Raw genomic sequence first — 22,550 nt, forward strand, 5'->3', positions numbered from 1 at the left:
GGAAATATATAGAAATGAAATCATCACCATGTACATAAGACAGGGACTTCACTGGAGCAGCTTTCTGACTTTGGAACACTCCCATGGATGGCACACCTGGAGCCAACACGGTATTCTTTTAGGCGTGAGGTTAAAGCTTTTTATTTGCACAGGATTTTTTTAAAATTCACCCATTTTTTTTCATTTTTAAAGCATCTTTTGCATAACCAGTCCCAAAAGCATTTATTCTATTACTTCCTCAAGTCATTTCTTAATGATAAGCATGTTTTTTAAAAAATCAATATTAAAATGCTGTTTTGAAATCTCCCTTTTGTTTGCCTTTCTAATACGATAATCATCTGCAATATTTAATGCAGACCAGTCACTTAAAATATATTTTCAGCATTGTTTGGTGGATGATGAGACAAAACAACATTAAAATAATATTTACCTTCAAGATGGGAGCCATGAAGACCGAAATGCCTGTCAAGATGAACACAATCACTCCAGTCACTCTCTGTTCTCTGAAATCAAACACAGCAATTATCAGACCTATTCCTCTTTGAGATCATTTGCTACTAGAAGATAATGAGTTGCATTGGAAGATATCGAGTTGAAATGACATGGAAGATACTGAGTTGCACTCCCAAAACATTTCCAGCACTGACATAAACATTATTTAAAAGTGTATTCATGTCCGCTTCACCTCGTAAAGTATGTTATGCAAATTATCCATACCCTTTAAGCCCGCAATCTTGATAACTAGTAACTGTGCTTCTAAAGGAGCCTTAAAAAAAAATAATCACAGCAGTGTGCATGACCTGTCAACATCCACTGTAAAGGTATCCAAAGTAGTTGGCACGTGCAGATGGAAAAGGTGGTGTGAAATAGCTGGTACTACGACAGCGGGTAGAAGTTGGCACTTTAAGGGAAGCAGGTAAGTCACCTTGCCAACCCCTTTCAGTTTCACCAGTTTTTCTTTCTTCTCGGGGTCTCTTTCTAAAGGTCTCAGGCATGCTGCACTTGAGCAGGCGTTTCTGCCTCAAACCATGCCCTGGGTGCAGGAGTGGATCCATACATGAGCTCTGGGTCTGGGTCCGCCAAACAGCCAGACTTAGAAATGTTCTTGGGCTGCTCCGGATGCTAAAACTGCCCCCCGCTTCCAGGCTAAAACCTGCAGGTTCCCAGGCTGGCAGATGCTCTTTGCACAAGTCACGCTGGCCCTTCAGCTGGCATCAAACAAAACTGGAGAGCATCTAACATTGCCCAAAGGGATGAAGAAACAAAGTCTAAGGACACTGAAATAGATAAATAATTTCACTCCTTAAGGCAGTCCAATGTGTTTCGGCCCTGTACTAAATAGCTGGGCCTTCAGGTCGCAATGCCAACCATAACTCTGAAGTGTCTGTCTCCAAGACGAATCCTGTAATACGGAATGCGCTCCCCAGAGAGGTCTGCCTGGCACCGTCGTTATTTGTTTTTCGGCGCCAGGCTAAGACCTTTTTATTTCAACAATATTTTAACAACTTTTAATATCATCTACAGGTTTTAATCTGCAGCCAGGGTGAATCTGGATTTTATTCGCACTATTTGTATTATGTTTATTTATTTTATGTAAGCCGTCCCGAGGCTCAGGCAATGGGACGGCATACAAAAATTCTAAACAAACAAACAAACAATTGGAGAATATTCTTTCAGGGTTCTCCACAGGCTTTCTGTAGCCCCTGAAGAAGGCTCAATTAGTTGCCATGGTGAACAACCCTCCGTTCATAATCCAGCAATGAACTGTGTGTCCTCCACGGGTTGTACATGGCTTGCAAGCTGAGGTCTGTGAGCCCAACTGGGCTCAGAAAGCTCTACCACTGAGCTGCTTCCTGCCACCCTGCAGGAGGCCCAGGTGATGGCGGCTGGGGCCAGGCCACGCTCGCTTCCTGGCTTGCCTAGTGTCAGGGCTGGCTCTGTCGGCATACCTGACTCCCAGGAACTTGGGTTGCTCGCCTGGGGCTGAGGTCTCCGTCTCCATCTTTAAGCTGTCGATGTGGGCGATGGAGATCACAGTAGCCGCAACGTACCAGGGTAAGCCCATGAAGGAACAAATGATCATCAAGACAGCCACCCAGAAAAGGTCCAAGTGGTAGCCAGCACCTTTCTGCAAAGAATGGAGAACGGAGAAAGATCAGGAGCATTTAGGATCACGGCAGGAGAAATTTTGCTTGTGCCTTTCCCTCCATAGGTTTAACAAGCATTCCAAAGCTTTATCCAGTAGAGAAGGACGCGGCAAGCCAGGAGCAAGTTCATTTCTGCTGAGCAATCTTTATATGAAGTACATCGTGTCTGTCTCTTAAAAACTTTATTGAAAATTGTAAAATTATACATCAAGATCCCGAAGCAGACATGGCATGATTTAAGGTTCCTGGTGAAGAACAGACAGGAAACCAAAAGGTGCCATGGTCCCCCATACTGAGAGCAGGTGGTACCCAGTTGACAAGCTGAGAGATCATAACACAAAGTGTTGTTCTTTTAAAAAAAAAAAGTCTATACTGCCTTTCCATCACGTGAGATTCCAGGATAGTGCACCATCTTAATATAAAAATTTAGTAACAGAATTCAGACAACACAGTGGCTTAACTGTGGATGATCATATTGTATGAATCCAGCCAAGGTCATTTTTACTCATGCAGAAACCCCCTAAACTCCACTGGGCTTACTCCTTCTGCCTGGGTTGCAGTCTTAAGGTGAATGGATACTGAGGATATTTCTTCATCCACGCTGGTGCAGGGAGTACGAATGAATATTTGGTGCAGGGGGGCACTCTGGGGAAAGGTTTACACTTTTCCTCCTGGAGCATAGAGATCCTGACCTCAACTGGGGCCACACACCCCCTCATGAAAGCAAATAAACCTCTCAGGCTTAGTGGTCTCCCGTGCAACATGTAGTTTGGCTCACATATGGCCCTGGTTCGTATGATTACAGTGGGAGAAATCAGCCATGGTGGTTTATTTCTCCCAGCACGCACGCCGGCAGGAGCTGTGTAATTATCCTCGATGGTGAGCAAAAGCAGTGAGGGTGGCTAACAGCCTTGGCTGACAAGCCACCCAGAATCTATGGGTTATTTCTGGATTGTGAACCATGGCACAAGCCACCTTCAGCAGGTTCCCATGACACAGTCGCTTAATAAGCCATTGTGGCTTGTTTCGCCTGCCATGATTGTGCAAACAGTCCAGAAAATGAATGCAAAGTGCAACTGTGAATGCAGAGTAAGACTTGAATTTGTGTTCAATAAATCCATCCCAATACGAAGGGACTATAATATGATGCAAATGTTTAGCAACTCAGAGAAAACTCTTAAAATAGCTTTTGAAAGTAACACCACCTAGGGCAGATTTTCTACAAACCCCGAAAAGAATTTCATTATCACTAGAAGTTGTGTCCCCCAACTCAACACCTCAAAATGATAATAAAAAATCCTCACAGGTATGCTAGAAGAGCTATCATTTGTGTTCCCACTTCCTGTACTATTTCAAACACCCATGGCTTCATCTGACACACCTTTTTAAAAATTAAAATGCCACCCCAATTTACCAGGTCACGTGCTCCTAAGAAAAACAACTGCTTAGCATAGCCTGCTAAGTCTCGATGGAAACAGAAAGGATTAGTTTTTATGGCACTATCAAGTTTTGAAAACAAGCAAGAAAACAGCACAACTGAGATTTCTCCTGATACAGGACTAACCGGAGAAAGACTTTTAAGAGAGCTTAAAGTGAGGCACTGCATCTCCTTGTAAATCACACTCTGCCTTTGTCCGACTGTCATTCCAACTCCACCAGTTTCACAAACAATAGCCAAACCTGCATAACTTGTTCGTAAGAGGAAAGAGCGAGGGATGCCCCACACACAGGCCAGAGTCCCTCCCTCAAACTGTCCTGACTCTCTGAAAAAGAGTCACTGTCTGTCATGCACCAGCATTTTCCCCAGAGGTATTCACTGGCAATTACAGGCCCTTCATCCTGGAAGAGAAGTTTAACAAATAAGGAAGCAGCTCTTCAACAAACAGGGGTCCATTTCTTCAGGAACTACAAAAAACAACATGTCCAGGAGCATGCAAGCTTGTGAAGGACAGTATCGTCTGGATTTCCCATATCATAATATGGCTGAAAGTTTGGGAATTCTATGGAAATGCAGCCCACAAATTCAAGAGTGGCTGCACTTAGCTAGAGTTTATGTTTTGCAGGATTTACCTATCTGTAACCTAAAGCTCAAGGGAAGTTGCAGTGACAAGAGGTCCATTTCAGTCTCCCTGTTTAAAAGGAAAATGTGTTCGATCTGGATTTAAAGCAGAAACAGGCATTATTTTAAAGGTGTCTCTAGTAGGTTTGTCTTCCCCTCGCCTTCTAGAGTACGTGATGGCAGATGGCAACCTTTCCTTGAAAGCCTCCCTACATGAGATTTCCCTGCACCTCGTCTAGAGTAAAAATATTTTCAAAAGATCTAGCTGCTACACACACTTCTACAATGATGTCTGTTTTGACCCCGAGAGGCCACATTTGAGACTGCAAATTTTATAGTGCAGATGTAATATGCTTTGTCTCTCCTCCTAATCCTTGCATATTCCTAAGAAGTTGGTTCAAAAATAGACTCCTGTTCTCACCTTCTGCCATGCAATTTTCAATATTTTAATTATGTTTTTAGACAGTGTCAGGTGGGGATACTTTGGACTCGCAGATCTGAGGCTGAAGAGCAGGCTCCAACCCTGGCATGGCAAAGCTGCAACCTACTCCCAGCTGCACACAGGTGGCCCACGAAGAACCACACCAGCTGCCTCTCCGTGCTTGAGAGCACAACCTCGGAGAGGGTGGAAAGGAATATTCTGGTGGGCAGAAAGGGAAGGAGCCTGGGGAGGCCAGCATTTGAGGTATCCTGGGGCTTCCCCACTCCCTTTCCTCCGCCTCCAAAGTGCCGCCACTCCATGGCCAATGTCAGAAAGGCCCTTGCTGCTCTTCCTCCTCTGTCCTCAACCATCGTAGGCCGCTGAGTCCCAAGCCTTGTGGTCATCAGCACAGCACTGCACCCTTACCATGTGCAATGAATTTTATTAGAACTGTACTGTTACTTGTGTGCAAAACTGGCAGTTTCCCCCGATCTCATTTCTCTCTGGCCTAGAGAGACAGCAGCTCTCTGGGCCAGGATCTCCTGAAGCTACGAGCCAGAACTTGCCCTTCTTGCCAGTAGCCCTGTGATGTTCATGGCAGTGCACCATGGGAAAATCCCTCCCCCTGGCCACTCCCATCACAGCCCCAGGACCTGCCTCATCCGTCTCCTGACAACTCTTGCCAGGGATTAAGGGCAGGTATGGCATGTCTCCAGACAAGGGCTCATGCATATGATAATTGGCGGTATAACGGAGCTACTGAGTCCCAGTGTGATCAGGACTGTGGCCAGTGTAGCCTAGCCAATGGGCTATGACCACAGAATTGGCTTCCAGGCCCTTCCTGGATGAACACAAAGATGGCCCACCCAGCATTCACCTACATTTTAAAGAGGGGTGGGTGTCTCATTGGGCAACAGCTGGCTCTGTGAAGCAACAAAGATGCCAGGATTGTGAAACAGCACTTTGGAGAAAAGAAATGTTACACATATGATTCACACAACTGCAAAAGTAGGAGGAACGCAGAACCTGGTGGGAAATAAAAACCTGACTACATGGCTGTTCCTTGCCTCAATTTGCAGAAACCGGTGCATCCCATGCCCCCAACTCTCCTTCCACCATGAGATAATGAGATGTGTAGAGGACAGGTGTTCACATCGCCAGCTGCAGCTTGAAACGGTACAGAAGTTGTCTCCGGGGCAAGGGGCTGGACCCACTCTTCAGCCACACTATGGGTCCTGCAACTTTTCTTCCATGGTGGATGTGGGATCAGGTCCTACTCCAACTATCACCCGCCCATGTGGAGGTTTGAATAAGATTCTCTACCCTGCCATATTTTTGAAAAAAATACTACGCAGATGCTGGAATGAGATAAACAAGGAGTAAAACATTTATTGCAAAAGAAATAAGGGCTGGCTGAGTCTAAAAACATATTTCCTACTGGGCTTAGCAGTTGACTGGGCAGTGTTTCCTGACCCAAAGCCAAAACAAAGGCCATCCTTGTTGCTTTAGAAAACATTTGCAGCTCTTCTGCTTAGGGTCAAACGCAACATACCCATGGAAGCCACGTCCGTGTGTTCCTATGTCTGCCCCATTCACATATAAAACCAGCGGTGGGTGGAGGGTTGAAATTAATCCAAAGAGGTGTGTGGAGGAGAAGGAGGGCTGAGCCCGGGGCCTCCTTATCCCCTAGCAGTCCACTGCCTAACTTAGCTCACGGCTGCTATCAGCGCTGAGCCGAGCAAAGGAAAACAGCACGTGGGCAGCCAATTTCAAGGGAAGAATCTGACTCACTTCAGTTTGCTTCCCTTTTAATCTGAAAGTGAGACATACAAACCCACGATAGGTGAACAGGGCAGGCGCGAGATCAAACTGACGGGGCTTCCTCTGGCAGGCCGGCCAAATTTTCCGGATTTTTCAATTTCATGCTTGTCGGTTCCTTCAATTATTATGTCATTGGGCAGCCTATGTACATGCTGTCAATGAATGGGTGGATGAAACAGTTCGGCCCTCCATGCCAGATGTGCCAAAATGCATTCACAGCACGAGCTTAACGCAGAAGCATCCAAGGATAAAGGAACAAGTCGGACTAAACCGTATCTGCTGCACGTAATTAAGCAGACACCTATTGGTTTACTAGAGGAGACTCCTGAGAGTCCCTTGGATTGCAAAGAGACCAAACCAGTCAATCTTAAATAAATCAACCCTGACTGCTCTTCAGAAGGCCAGATCCTGAAGATGGAACTCAAATACTTTGGCCACCTAATGAGAAGGAAGGACTCCCTGGAGAAGAGCCTAATGCTGGGAACAATTGACGGGAAAAGAAGAAGGGGGCGGCAGAGGATGAGGTGGCTGGATGGAGTCCCTGGGGCAGTGGGTGTGGGCTTGAGTGGACTCCAGGGGACAGTGGAGGACAGGAGAGCCTGGAGGAATGTTGTCCATGGGGTCGCGATGGGTTGGACATGACTTTGCGACTAAACAACTGGTTTACTGGGGCAACCCACTTGGCACCTCCCCATGATATGAACTGTCTTGCAAAAGCAGCTTCCAAAGCTATTTTAACCACTCCGGCTCTCGTTCATCTGTGGCTGGGGGTTACCAGCAGTGCTTAACAGAAGGCCAACCCAAGGTGGCACCAAAGAAGAAAGGTGCATCAAGCCGGACTTTAACTCAAGAACATTGCTTTAAGCAACAAACTGATCCTAAGGACCACCTCGAGATACGCTGAACCCCTCCAATAAATTTTCAGACTCCCCTCTGAGTGTATTCCCAATGTACTCAGTGGGTTTCTTCAAATTCTGTGGTGAGCTCTTGAGCTGCAGCAGACCCCATTCCTGCTCCGGTCTAAGGAATGCAGACACCAACCTTGAGTTTGTGCTCCTTCCGGTTAACAATGACGGCTGTGATTTGCTGGTCCATGAAGATGAGAATCGTCACCAGCAGGGCGGGGATGGCAGCTGCCATGTAGACCCACCAGGGGTTCCCTCCAAAAGGTGGGATGAACCAGCCTCTGTGAGGGCTCGTTGGCTTCACACACAAAGAGAAGGAGATGCATATCAGAGAGACACGGCCCAAACAATCTCCACACCACTTGGAAGCATCCATGTCCACAAGGAAAAACCCAGGCTCTTCAAGGAAAAGAATCCCCAGCCAACAGGTGCTACTTCCCACTGTTTTTATTTACTATAGGAATTATAAACTGCTTTGCATCAACAAGTATCAGAGCAGTGAAGAGTAGCTTAAAACACAGCACACAAAAATTACAGGGGAAGCAAACAGATCACTCAAACAGTGGCTAGAATGTGCTCTTCGGTCCACAAATCTTTAGCGAAACAGACTGCCACAAACCCCATGCGCAAAAAAACACAGATGCATGTCTGACTGGAAGCAATGAGCCACCCCAAGCAAAGACCCCGCTCCTGGCCGTTCCCAGACAGATCTTCCATCCATGTGGAGCTTACCAGGGGTGACTCTTTTGAAGGCTTTGGGGAGTGCGCAGAATAAAAGGGAAAGCATGTTGTCTCCCTGTCGTGTCTTAGAGAAAGAGACAACAGCAGCAGGGGAGAGGGGCTTGCAAAGGTAGGTTGGGGTGAAGCCCAGAAGAGAAGCACAGCACAAAGAACCATGGAAGAACTTGGCCATGCCATTCGCGGCCTTTGGCTAACAAGCACTTTTGTTGGCCCCTGTGTAATCCTAGAAGGCAGCTGCCGTTTCCACATCCGTGCCCCACTGCAGAACTGGCATCAGTCACAGGGAACAATTCACATGAGCTGCCAGACCATGTGGCTCCCAGCGCCAAGCATGGCTGCCACGTCATGGGGGCTAGACCCCTGAGGAGAAGCAGCTGCACTACACAACTCTGGAATGAACTGTGCTTCCATCCATGGCACACCCTCATTTTAAAGACACATCCTTCGACTTACCTTGAATTCACTTGGCACAATGAGTTTCGGCGTGTCCACACCCACCAGGGCATCAATTCCGCAGAAAATCAGGATGGAGAGGATGATGGCAAAGTCACTGATCAGCTTCCTTGCCTGAAAGAGACAGGCTGCCGTGACGTAATCTAGCATGAGCAACTCCCCGTGTGTGTTTGGTGGCCATTGAAAGATGCACAAAAACCTTAAAATATGTATCTAAGGGCTGCACAGAGAAGCCACAGCCCTGAAAATAACAGGGCTTGAGCCAGCGAGGTTCAGCAACCAGGGGCCCCAGTGCCAGGCCTGTCCTCCTGAAGCTGGTGCTGGCAGTCCAATCTGGTGGATGAGGAGCAAGCCTGAGGCCTGCCTCTCCACCTGCTCCCCCATGTGCCTCTCGCATAAAATGGGCTTTTCCCATTCCCTACAGCACAGCCAGCTCTGGTGGGCAGCATAACTTGTGACAGCCTGAAGAAGGTAGGATTTTAAAGGAAGCAGGGAAAAGTGACGGAAAGAGAGCAATGAACAAAGTCTCTTGCATGCCTGAATGCATCCCTGCTGCCTTAAATGACCTCAGAGCTCAGCTCAATGCACACACCAAGCCTCATGCAAAAACAGAACTTTGCTGGGCGGGAAACCCAGTCTTTTGGGGCTGGTGGCTAATGCTGCAAGGAGCAGTAAGAGTCCTTTTTCAAAGCATGCAAATGTCCATCAAAAATGGGCAGGTCACTGTGAAAATGCCTATCACACCCCAGCCTTGATTTTGACCACGGATCCTAGCCTGTTTTTCTGCCCCTCTGTTCCAAGGCTTTACTAAGGCTTTTAGGAAAGGTGTCAGAAATGGAAGCAAGTGAGTAGACCTGCACACCAGACAGATGAAGGAAGCATCTATCTGCACATGGAATTCAAAAGTGGGGACTTTACTTCAAGCAAAGTACACACCCATGTCTTACAGTTCCATATGCCATGCGACATACGCTGTGTGAGGTGGAGCTCAGGAGTGGAACAAATTTTCCTTTTACTAAAAAACAGCAGAAGCCCTGCTTTAGCACACCGGCACTGCAAACTGATTGGATGCCAGAGACAGCTTGGAAGAGGGCCTTAAAAGAACCAGTCATGCCACATTTTGAAACCTGAACCAGAAAGAAACCCTCTCCAGTTTGCCTGGAAGCAATTGCATCGCCCGCCATTTTACATACATTCCGAAGAATTTTAATTCTTGTAATTTTACTTGCCCTCCCAGCGCTTTGACATTTATGACAGTTTCTTCAACCCAGGTTGGGAGCAGATGCTGGTTATGTTACACCAATACCAGCACACAGGAGATTCGACATATGTGAATGCATAGCTTGCCAATGGATTCATTCGTGCTAATGTAAGAATATGAAAGCATTGCCAAGAAGCCTTGTTAGAAAAGACCCTCAGTTTTAAGCAAAAGCATGTACAAACCCTTAAAAAGGCAGGGTGCAATGAAAAACAACCTTGCTGAACCCAAACACCAAGGGGTTTTTTATCCTCTGTCCAATATGCAACACATTTTACAGTTTTTGTCTTCTCAGCAATCACAAGCATCTGATTTAGCACTGCCAGGGCTCAGTGGCCCAGAATCTGCTTGGAGTGCAGGTCTCCGTTGCAGTCCCAGGTAGGGCTCAAAAATCCCTGCCTGAAAACTGGAGAGCCACTGACCAGTCAGGAATCTGCAGAGGAATCCATTGGACTCCCTGGGCTCAGCTCCTTGGACTCCTGCCCACTTTGTCACAGCCCAGAGTCAGAGATACTGGCGAGTGTGCCAGGCATGTGTGGGCCCCTCGCCAACAACGAAGCCTACACACTGCACAAGCAGCACCCCTCTTCTGCGGCAGAAGGAGGTCGTCTGTATGGGGCACGTGACCCATGGAGCACGTGTAACAGCCCTCCTTTGAGGCTGCTTCCCTCTGACATGGAAGAAGGTTTTTGTTCCACAAGCACCGACCTCTTCTCAGCTCGCTTGCCAAGCTCAGGCCAAGCACAAGAGGAAGTCCACAAATTCTAGAAGGAAGGATTCTGCTGCATTTCCTCCCAATGCTACTAAAAAGCACAGACCCAACAATAGACTGGATGGACCAGTGGTTTTCAAACCCGGTCCATGGACAGGCACTGGTCTGCAGGGGCGTTCCTGCTGCTGCATGGGGAGGCTGCATCCTGTTCCCTGCTGCCCGGTGCAGGAGCCGGCTGTGCTCCACCACCTCTTCCTCAGTTGGCATCACATTCATGGAGGGTGCACTGATGCTGCCAGCGGGGCAGGGAGGGGAGAGGCAGCTTGATGGGAGCCACTCTGCACCGATTTCAGTATCGTGTTCTTTTTTGTTGCTCATTTTCTGGTTGCTTTGGAGAGTTTTCATTTTCTTGGTACTGTCTTTGGAAACTAATGCACAGAATACTGTGTGGGGCTTTTTGTTTCTGACTCAGCAGTGCTCGAGGTGGTTTTCCTCGAGGAGCTGTGGAAAGGGTGCAAATTTCTGATATAGACCAATGGTCTGATTCGGTGTGCCTATGTAGTCATTATCAACGCATCTACAGATGATAACAGGCAGTGCCCATCGCCTCTGAAGTGCACAGAAATGCAACCTCATTTCTCTGTGTCTGTGCTTCTCCCCACTAGAGTCCACTCTCTCTAAGTTCTAGAGGCACAACAGATGGATTCTTGGCCTACAGGAGTTACTAGGGTGTGAAACGGCCACAAAGCATTGGCATTCATGGGTGATGTTCTTACGTATCAGTGATAGCTGCAGAGCGGTTCTGCTTCTCTTCCAAGTCCTCCTTCTGCCTTCCAAGACATGACAGCCTTCCCACACTGCAGCTTTACAAGGGGGTTACACGAATTCTGAGAGGATGATGGATTGGTCCATAGGGCAGCCACATGGAACCAGCACCCCAGAGGCGATTTCTGGAGAACTGGAGATGCTCCTGTCTCCGAGTCCAGTTAGCAGCCATCCCCAGGGGGATCATGCCAGCCATACCAACCATCAGGACAGGGTAGACCAGCGATCCTTTCCAAACTAATATGATCCTTTACTTAGGGAGAGGTTTCAGATTACAAAGCAGCAAACCCAGCTTGCTGGGAGGATGAATTTGGCAAAGGGGTGCAGCCAGCCCAAAGACCCTGCCATCTGCATTGGAATGGCATGGACACTTGGAGCGTGTGTCCTCAGCCAAGACTGGAACAGAGAATAAGATGCGCCCAGAGATGGAGCAGAGAGATAAGCCCTCACTCTGGTCCTCTCCAAAGCTCCACCTACTTGCAGCCAGCTGGGTGAAGCTACCCAGATGCAACCAAGGAGATGGGCTGCAGCTACCAACTCACCCATCCTCCCATTCTAAGTCGATGATTTCTTGTGGCAGCGGTTCTTTTTTGCTGTTTCGTTACTGCATTGGGTTTTACTATACAGTGCTTTAGTCTTGTCAGTCACCTTAGGAAGGTCCTCACTCTGAAATACAGCAAAGAATGCTGGAATGTACTGCATCAATAAAACTCCCTGCTCTTGCCAACGCCAGGCAGCAGAGAAGGCTCCAGCGATGAAATGGGACCAAGTTCATGGTTTAGAGCATACACCTAAAGTTTGTGTTCCGTGGAGTGGCCCTTGCTGTACTGCAATAATGGTCACATATGCAAATTAAATAAATTTAATTGTAATGCAAAGTACTTACAGTGGTTGGGAAGTAACGGCTGGTCTTGAATTTCTTCAAGGCCATGGAGCAGGTGTAGGTGCCCAGAAAGAGGATACAAGACATAAGGGTGATGTCAGGAACGTATTTGCAATTGTTGCCCAGGAGGTTCCCTCCATATTTCAAGCACTCCTTCTTGGTCAGAGATGGCCAGTCTATTGTGCCGTTGTGCTGTAAGACAAAGACAAAGATGGCCCCTGTTACTGGAAGCCCCTTGGGAGTTTTTCAATCAACCAGGGGTGTCCTAAAATTCAAGAGAACCCCCTCTTTCAAATAAGGGGGCAGATGGTGCTATTTCCCAAGAATCACATTTCCCTGAATGTTGGCAACTAATCTGTTTTCTCAAGTGGGTGTGAAGTTTTGTGCTGGGCTGTACATTCACTGGCCACTACAGGATTAGATTGGAGGTATAGAATCGGATTCTATACTTCTAGACTGCATCTAAAGGTATAACATCCGAAACATGTTCGAACGGAGGGTGCTACTTCACACTTTGCCAGCCCACTGGTCCACCTGACTCTGCCATCTACCGTGACTGCTCTCCCAAGGAACCTGGTGCCTTCCAGATATATTAAATTGCATCTCCCACCATCCCCAGCCAGCATGGTCAGTGGCCAGAAATCATGGAAACTGCAATTGAAAACTTCTGGAAGAGGCTGAGTTGGGAAAGGCAGAACCCACCCAACAATAATAATTATCTTCTGAACTGTGCTACCTAACTTCACCATTAAAAAAAAACAACCAACCTTAAGACATTGGGAATTGTGCCTGGAAGCTTTAGGGACTCAGCGGTACAGCACATACCACCCAAAATGCACAGGGGAAAGCACTTCCTGAAACCTGGAAAGCCACTGGTGGCACCAGCCAGTGTTCAGCAAAATGGTGCTTGACAAACCAAAGTTCTGCTCCTATATAAGGCAGCTTCCTCTGTAACATGAGGCCAAGTGCACCCCTGATCAGCTGGTCAGAGGGTCAACCATGTGATGTGGCTGCAGAAAGGGCAAATGCTACTTTAGGCTGCATTCAAAGAAGTATCACTCCCAAATCACAAATAGTACTTTACTCAGCACTGGTTAGGCCTCCTCTGGACTCCTGTGTCCAGTTCTGGACACCACAGTTTAAGAAAGATGCGAACAGGCTGGAAAGGGTTCAGAGGAGGGAAACCAGGATGTTCCAGGGACTGGAAACAAAGCCCCGTGAGGAGAGATTGAAAGAACTGGGCAAGTTGAGCCTGAGAGGAGAGATGATAGAACTCCTCACACAGAGGAGGGCCAGGGTTAGGGTTCTCGTCTCGATCATCCTGGCATGCAAAACATGGAACAACAGGCTCAAGTGACAGGAAGCCAGATTCTGGCTAGATATTGGGGGAAATGTCCTGACTCAGAGAGCTGTACGATAATGCAGCCCATGGCCTAGGGAGGCAGTGGAGGCATTCAAGATGCAACTGGACAGCCACCTGAGAAGGACGGTTTGACTTGGAGTCCTTCACTGAGCAGGGGGTTGGACTCCCTGGCCCCGTTCCAACTCTGCTATTCTATGATTCCATGATTCAGAAAGCATCAAGAGGCCACCTGTTTTATGTTGCAGCTTCTTCCTTCATTTACTCGAAGAAGCAGCCAAGCCAAAGCTCTGATCAAGATGAGGAAAAGGATGTTGTTGGGTGCTCCCTAGACACTCAGGTCCTGCGGGGATGTGGTCACTCGTTCTCATTCCCTGCAGCTCTGAAATACTGGGGAGTTTACTACACCCCTACCAATCCCCAAGGGGGCTTTAATTCATCCTTGGTAGAGTTTCAGGGCTTCATGAAAAGCTGAAATAGGTGTTCTGCTCTGAAGACTGGGGAATTGAAGGAAAGTGCATGTGCGTTTGTTTGTAGGTGTGTGTCTGAGTGTGTGTGTTGAAGAAGGGTTGAAACACTAGATGGCAACCTTCAAAAATGACACGGATGAACATGCTAGACCATCTGTGGAGTGCTGGGATGAATGAAAGCTAAAAGGCAAAGTGTGAGCAGAACCAAGCACACAAGAAGACTCTCCATGAGTTCTTTTTCCATTACAACAGACAAAAAAGCTGCACGCAGGAGCTTTTGCTCTTAGCCAAGCCACTCCAGTCCTAGCATACTTAGGACTAACAGTTTTTCCTGGAAAAAAATCCAGGCTGCTTCCACTGTCAAAAAATAAACAATGAAAAAGAGTAAAACAAAACAAACTGAAATGGTGCTGCCTTTACTCACTTAAAGCCAAATTATTGTGTTGTGCTTGGTGTTTTCTTTTTGTTTTTTAGAATTGCTACCCAAAAGATCAAGTACGTAAAACAGGGGCCAGTAGAAGTAAATACATTTCTTTTAGAAACTTATTTTATTTTATTTATATGCCATAGCAATACCTCTTGGCTCTCTTAGAAGCAATAGGTTTTCTCTTTCCCTTTAAAAGATGCACACTTAATTCTATTAGAGGGGATGCATGCCTCTTTAGTGAGCGAGTACGAAAAGTCAAGGGAGCCCTGCTATCCAGGGTCCTCATCCGTGCGTGCACCATTCAGCCAACTTCAGTCGCTGTGGGGAGCAAGAAGAAGGCTGCTTTGGGTGCTTGTTCTCCAGGACTGCTGGCTGGACTCGAGAGGAATCAGAATGTGAAGCAGAGCTAGGGGGAACCTGAGAACATGGGCCAAGCTGGGGCTCTGAGATGGGAGAAGCAGAGATGCTTCTCTCAAGGCCAGACTCCCCAGGTGGACAGGAGGTCCCTGGGAGCAACAAAGATGCACAGCTGGATGGAGGGAACTTGGAACAGGGGAGCATCTCAGACTCAGGTGAGGAGAGCACAGCTCTTGACCCCATAATGCTTCACCAGTAGAGGAAGATGGGCCGATTAGAGGATCGGCATGTGGGGAGGAGGCGTGCTCACTTTCAGAAGCCCCTCCTGAAGGGATGGGGCCCAGGCATGCTCATAAGGAGAGTTCCTGGAGGTGAATACTAGATTGGGTTCCACAAACCGCTTTGCACATCCCCAGAGATTCATTCTAGGTGCTTTTTGGTCAATAAAGAACACTCTGCAAGAAAAAAAGGTATGTGGGTTTTGAATGTGCAATGGAGGAACCCTGGCTCTTGATAGTTGCATTCCTTCTCTGATGATATAAGGCTACAATCCTATAATTTCTTACCTGTAAGTCTACTGGGACGCAATGGGATTGCTAAATAAAGATGCACAAGATTGCACTTTGTCATTTCTTTTCATTATTTGTTCGTTTAATTAATTCCATTTCTATGCCACCCCATAACCTGAAGGGTCTCTGGGTGGCTTACAATGCTAAAATCATTCATCGAATGCATTCTGAAATACATTTCTCTCCCTCTCCTTTTTCCTTCAGAGACGCAACAGTTGTTATATAATGGGTAATTGAACAATCATGTAGCATTAACATGGCAAATTCCATATAGGCTGAATGGAATAATACATTTCTAGAGCAAAATCTTGCAAGAATTAGTATTTAGGTTACCATGAGAATGCTGCAATCTGATATTCACTTGATGGGAAATTACGTTCCAGTGGACTAGCTCGGTGGAGCTTAGTTCTGAACAGATGTACACAGCACTGAGCTGTAACTAACTCTCCACTGTACACTGTCACTTGAAAACTATGTCCTATTTCTACTAACTAAAAGTTATTTCAACATAGGGATTAAAAAGAAAACTGGAATCTGCTTAGAACTTTGACATTTCAAAGGCCCACTTTTTCCATTAGCATCATTTACCATCTCAGCAGAGTTACTTGAAGACCAGTCGACTGATCCCACGGATGTATCATTGGATAACGAACCATTAACTGCAAAAAAGAAGAAAGCACAATGCAGTGTTTTGAATATACCATTTCAAAGGTAATCAGAAACAGTTGCTATTTAAAAAAAACACCTCATAGCTAAACAAGCTCTTACCCTAACCAAAAATAGAATCAAAACTTTCAGTTACGCTGCAAGGTATAAAAAGCTCAAATGTATATATTTTGAATTACTCCAAAGACACACAGAAGTTTCCAAAATGAGACAAAGTTTTAGTGTATAAACTGCATCTCTCATCATTTGCCTGCTATTCTGAGTGGAAAAAATATATAGAATTGCTCTGGATTATTTTGGTGCCTGTGTGACTAGAGGTCGGAACACTTATCAGTATTTCATTGCAAATTCATCATGAATACATCCTCATGTTATCCAGGAGATCAAAGTGCATTTTATCTGCATTACAAGATCAGGACTATTGGCTCTTTGTCATTCTATCCTTTTATTATATAGGGATAATAATTTGAAAGAAAAAAATGGTTAAGCTTGCAATTAAGAAGGAAAATAGACTCAGCGTTTTCCTTTTGTGTGTGTGGTAAAAAGAGCCTCCAACCAGGCAGGATTGCAGAAAAGACTGAAACATGTGTGCAGATTACAATGAAGGATAATAATCATGGTAAAAAAAAAAACCAAACACACTTGTTTTAAAATCCTTTATATATATACCCTTATGCCAGTCAAGATAATTCAAGGCCTCACTTTCATGTCTAGGAACCATCTACAAAATACAGAGTTCAAAAAATTTTGTTGGAGTCTGAAAAATCAAGAAGATTTCTAATTTCATAAAAATTTGAATAGTTACACACAAACGCACACCTACACCCCTACATAAATATATGGACCTTCTCCCTTTGAGTCTTTGGACTATGAGTACACATTGGAAGCAATTCTGTCTTTCATTTAATGGTATGATTTTTTTTACTATTTTATTTCAATATATTAGTAATAAACAGCTTCTTTTAAACAAGTCGATTTAATTATAATGTCCTGAGATTTTATATGATAAATATTACGAGCGCAATGAAATTGTGTTAAAAGTTTTCAGAAAAGGACAACGAAGTAAGTAAAGGGCAAAGACGATAAGAAAAGTGAAGGCAGTTAATCCGTTTACCCCTAGTAAAAAATTATTCCCAGGGAGAGGGCTATTGGACTGTCCACACAGGAAAAAAGCAGGTTGCTTACCTGTAACTGATGCTCTTCGAGTGGCCATCTGTGTATTCACACATATGGGTTGCTGCGCCTGCGCAGTGCCTCGGCCGGAAGATTAGAAAGCTAACGGTTTTTGGCGGGAAAACTCCGCTCCCCTCCCCCTTCGTGGCATAAATAGAGCCGAGTGTCCGCCATTTTACTCAGTCTTGAAGACCGCACGTTCGCCCCCCTCTAGAGGTTAAGAATAAAAGTAATGAGAAAACACAATTATATCCGAACGGTACCGATATGAATTATAGTATGGTACCGAGAACACTATCTAGTCAGAGATATAACCCAACGGTACCGATGCAATTTATAGTACGGTATTGAGAAAAACGAGATCCACTCACCGACACCGAGTGGGGCCGGCGGGTGGTTTGTGTGAATGCACAGATGGCCACTCGAAGAACATCAGTTACAGGTAAGCAACCTGCTTTTCTTCGTCGTGGCCTCTGTGCATCACACATATGGGTGATTCACAAGCTTACCACAGTCGGAGGAGGGAGGTGTCGTCAGCGAAGAACGGATGAGAGAACAGCTCTACCAAAAGAGCAGTCTTGTCTGGCACGTACATCAAGCCGATAGTGCTTGGCGAAAGTACATGGACCAGCTCCGCAGATGTCTTGCACCGAAACCCCTGCGGCAAAAGTGGACGAGGTCGCTACTGCTCGTGTAGAATGGCCACTCGGAAAGACAGATAAGTCTATTTTCGATAGCTGATAAGCCAGGACAATAGTCTGGACGATCCAATTAGAGAGCCTCTGAGATGATATCGGTGATCCCCTTTTATGCTCGGAGTATTTAACAAAAAGTCTATTAGTAGTACGAAAAGATTCAGTGCGGGATCTGTAAAAGGCCAAGCAACGGCGAACATCAAACGTGTGTAGAGCACATTATCGGGGTCAACGGCGATGGAAAGAATGCCGGCAGAACGATGTCCTGATTCAGGTGGAATGGTGTGGCCACCTTGGGTAAAAAGGAGAAATCCATCCGAAGGACGACTTTTTCCTTATGGAAGTTCAGAAATGGTGGGTCTATGCGGAGAGCACAAATTTCGCTAGCTCTCCATGCTGATGTAGCTGCTACGAGAAAGGCAGTTTTCCATGACACCAGGCATAAGTCCACAGTTGCTAAAGGCTCGAACGGTGATTTGGTAAGCGCTTGGAGCACTACGGAAAGACTCCACGTTGGCATGGTAGGGCGAATGTAAATTTTGTAGTCCCTTACTGAAACGCTGAACCAGCGGTTGAGAAAAGACTGATAATCCGTGGATAGTGCCACGATAATGGGATATAGCGGCTGCATAAACTTTGATGGATGATGGTTTAAGTCCCTCATGATGCAAATGCAAGAAAAATTGTAAAATATTGGTGACTGAAGCTGTTCCAGGGGAAAAGGAATGGCACTCTGCAAAAGAGGAGAATCTTCTCCATTTAGCCATATAGGAACGACGAGTGGACGGTCTCAATGCAGATTTGAGAATCGCCTGAATTTCTCTGTCCATAGGCATCGGTACCATGGCAGTTGCTGTCGAATCCGAAGTCGGGGCCGCATATACCGTCTGTTGAGTAAGGTCACCTGTAGGGTGAGGTGTCCCAGGTACCGACTCAGTGGCATGAATCAGGTGATCCGCCATGCCGTCAGCTTCAGAGAGAGTATATCCGGATGACAGAGTGCTCCTCCTTGTGTCAACACATGCGGAAGAGTTGGTAGATGAAGGAACGTTCTTCTGGACAGCAGCAAAAGAGTGGCAAACCATGGTTGTCTCGGCCACCACGGAGTCACTAGTATCCCCGTGGCCCTGTCCTGGGCTATTTTTGCAACCACTCTTGTCAGGAGTGGGATTGGGGGAAACGCATAAAAAGTCATGTTGCTCCAAGGGACCATAAGAGCATCCCCCATCGATCCCGGCCCGACGCCTGCTCTGGAACAGTATAGGGTACGCAGGCTGTTCTCTCGAGTGGTGAACAGGTCCACGTCTGGATAACCCCACAAGTGGAAGAGTTTCTAGCAAATTTGTTTGCCCAACTCCCATTTGTGGATTGTTGACATCTGTCTGCTTAATGTATCTGCTTCGACGTTGTCGGTTCCAGCCAGATGAACTGCCATAAGCACGATGTTCCTCGGTATGCACCAGTCCCAAATGTCCATTGATAGGCATGCTAAGGCTGGGGATTTTGTGCCCCCCTGCTTGTTGATGTAGAAAACTGCCGCTATGTTGTCTGATACAATTTGGACAACTTGACGGCATAACACAGTCTCGAAAGCCTTGAGGGCGTTGAAAATCGCCAGAAGTTCCAGAAAGTTGATGTTTCCTCGCCTCTCGTCGGTTCCAAGTACCTTAGACCCGAAGTCCCGAACATGCCACACCCCATCCAAGGAGGGATGCATCGGTGTACAGAGTTGTCGTTGGCCGAGGTGGTCGAAACAGAGCGCCGATCAACAGGTTGTCTGTGATGGTCCACCACATTAAAGTGTGAAGGATTGCAGATGGAATCCAAATCGGCTTGGTGGCAAGATCTTGTTGAGGTTGAAAAGCAGCGTTGAAAACAGCTGTATGGGTCGCATACGTAGTCTGGCATACGGGACAATGGCAATTGCAGCAGCCATATGCCCCAGTAGTCTCTGAACGGATAAGGCTGGGACCGTTCCATGTAGCTGAATCCGATGAATATGGCTACATAAGGCATTCTGACATTCCAGTGGGAGGAAGGCTTTTTCCTGCATCGAATCAAGTCGTGCCCCAATGAAATCCATGACCTGCGTGTGAATAAGGGACGATTTGTCGTGGTTAATACAGAGACCGAGAGCATCGAGTAGAGCACAGGTCATTTGTATATCAGACAGGAGAGCTTGCTCGGATTGCGAGACGATTAGCCAGTCGTCTAAGTATGGGTATATCTGTATTCCCCATGTCCTCAAGTGCGCGCATACCAGCGCCATACACTTCGTAAAGACTCGAGGGGCTGTGGCCAAGCCAAAAGGTAGGACGTTAAACTCGAACAGGTCGGATCCGACAGTAAAATGTAGAAAGCGTCTGTGTGAAGGATGGATGGAAATATGAAAATAAGCATCCTTTAAATCCAGTGAGGCGAACCAATCCCCTCTTTTCAATAACGGAAGGATATTTTGCAAAGTGGTCATCCGGAACTTCCTTGGTTTAATGTACTTATTAAGGGTTCGTAAGTCCAGGATCAAACAAAGACCACTGTCCCTTTTCGGGACCGTAAAATATCTGGAATAGAATCCATGCAATCCTTCCGAGTAGGACAACTGTCGAATCGCTCCCTTGAGAAGTAGCTGGGAGACCTCATCGCGTAGCACCAATGAAGAAGGTGTGGAGCGGATCAGGCTCGAAGGAGGGATAGCATCGAATTCTATCCTATATCCGAACTGGATGATAGATAACACCCACCTATCAGATGTAATGGACTCCCAAATGGGGAGTCGGCCCTGGAGCCGGTTCCCAAAAGGGAGAAGGGACGGTGGTGTTGGGAAAGAGAGGATGGTTCGTCCAAGCCATCAACGTGGGCGTTTATCGGTATTGAATCACCAACAGCCTTGGGAAAAACGCTGTTGTGTTTGCTGTCTCCGATGCTGCCGTTGTTGATATTGCTGGCGAGGGTAGTTTTGCTGGCGCAGATAGTATGGTTGGTTCCGGTAGGAAGACCGAGGCCACTGCCACTTACATTTTTGCAGGAGCTCCATGCGGCGTGCAGTTAGGCGTGATTCGTGAATTGCCTTTAATTTGTGGTCGGTCTTCTGGTGGAATAGACCAATACCGTCAAATGGCATTTCCTCGATTCTGCGCTTCATCTCATTGGGGAAATTACAATTGCGCAGCCATGCATGTCGGCGTAACGAGATGGCATTGACGAGGGCCCTTGAATCGGTGTCTACATGATGACGAGCGGTAGACAACTGTTGCACCGCCACCTGCATCACCTCCTTAATGAAAACCCTGGCAAGGTCCGCTTGGTGGTCTGGAAGGGAGGAAGCAACGTTATCCAGCTTCTGCATGATAAAGTACTGGTAACGTGCCAGTGTCGCTTCATAGTTCGATATGCTCACGCCAAGTCCAGAGGCCGCATAGACTCGGCACGCAAGCATACCGATTTTACTCCTTTCCTTGTCCCGAGGAGCGGTATGTCCCCTGGACTCCCTGCCCTGGGAGGATTCAACCACAAGAGAGTTCGGTTTCAGGTGACGGAGCAGGAAGGGAATGTCATCGTCATGAACTCTATACATGGCCTCATATCTGCGGGAGATAGCTTGTGGTTGGGCCAGTTGGTCCCAGGGCTGGACCATAGCCTGGCGGAGTGTAGTTATAAGCGGCAGAGCTATGGATGCGGACTGCTCTCCCTGAACGACATCATAAAACCGATCTGTGGAGGGGCCTGGCTGTTGATGAGCTTCGATTTCAAGCGAACAAACTAAGCGGGACATGAGCTCTGTGAAAGAGACATGCGGTTCGTCGGGTGAAGCAGGCCCTTGGTATGCGACAGCCACATCAGGGGATGTGGAGTCGACCTCCGACTCCTCGGAGTCTTCCACGTAACGCGGCCGGTTTTCGCTTGAGGCGGAGGTTTCAGGGGAGGTTGGGCGCCTCGTCTCTGTACGCCTGGAGGTGGATGGTACATCCCTCGGGACCAATGGTGATCTATGATCCCAAGGAAAATAGGGATATGGTTGGTGCTCCACCCCAGCCGGGGGGAGCACCATATCCCGGGATCAACCAACTCTCATCTCGATGTTCGGATGAAAGGCTGCGACATCTGGGAGGTAATGGTGAGGCCACATGAGGTTCAGTCAGTGGCATAGGTGTTAGCGAGCGGTCCCTCGGCAGGGAGTCTCTGATCTCACCATCAGAGATGGACTCCCAAAGCAGCTCCTCCTGTTGCTGGGGATGCACGCTCTCAGGCCGAGTGGTTGGCCTGGGGGATCCCGGTGGAATCACCTGCATAACGAGTTGCAGGGCCGGTCCCAAGGGGGTCGGTACCGTGGCGGCCGTTGGTACCGAAAAGCCCGATGAACCCGAGCCCCGGTGTTTTGGGCGATCACGTTTCTTGCTCTTGCGAGCGGGCTTATCCACCTTCTCCTTCCTCAACTTCTTATGGGTGGAAGGTTTATCCAGACCGGTATGCTTGTGCTTCTCCCGTTTCTTAGCCGGGGGAGAAGGCAGTGACTGAGCCTCCATAGAAGCAGCGCCTTCATCTGAAGGACGCTGCGGAGGATCGGCAGAGGTCGAGGAAGGACGCTTCGCCGGAGCACTCATGGTGGAG

The 22,550-nt window shown here is 47.2% G+C and overlaps 1 protein-coding gene across 5 annotated transcripts in view; it reads right to left on the reverse strand.

Annotated features, from left to right (window-relative positions):
• Window positions 1-22,550, reverse strand: part of SLC4A4 (solute carrier family 4 member 4) — a 199,896-nt gene that overhangs the window by 27,259 nt on the left and 150,087 nt on the right. For all 5 annotated transcript variants that reach the window (XM_044428216.1, XM_044428220.1, XM_044428217.1 and 2 more), the window contains 6 exons: window positions 15,997-16,067; window positions 12,229-12,417; window positions 8,548-8,661; window positions 7,490-7,651; window positions 1,950-2,128; window positions 431-503 (listed from right to left, as the gene is read on the reverse strand). In XM_044428216.1, the coding sequence (XP_044284151.1) occupies window positions 431-503; window positions 1,950-2,128; window positions 7,490-7,651; window positions 8,548-8,661; window positions 12,229-12,417; window positions 15,997-16,067 (788 nt within the window). The remainder of the gene's footprint in view (window positions 1-430; window positions 504-1,949; window positions 2,129-7,489; window positions 7,652-8,547; window positions 8,662-12,228; window positions 12,418-15,996; window positions 16,068-22,550) is intronic.

This window comes from Varanus komodoensis, unplaced genomic scaffold, assembly GCF_004798865.1.
Source record: "Varanus komodoensis strain SLA01 unplaced genomic scaffold, ASM479886v1 scaffold2, whole genome shotgun sequence".
In the NCBI taxonomy this organism is placed as follows: domain Eukaryota; kingdom Metazoa; phylum Chordata; class Lepidosauria; order Squamata; family Varanidae; genus Varanus; species Varanus komodoensis.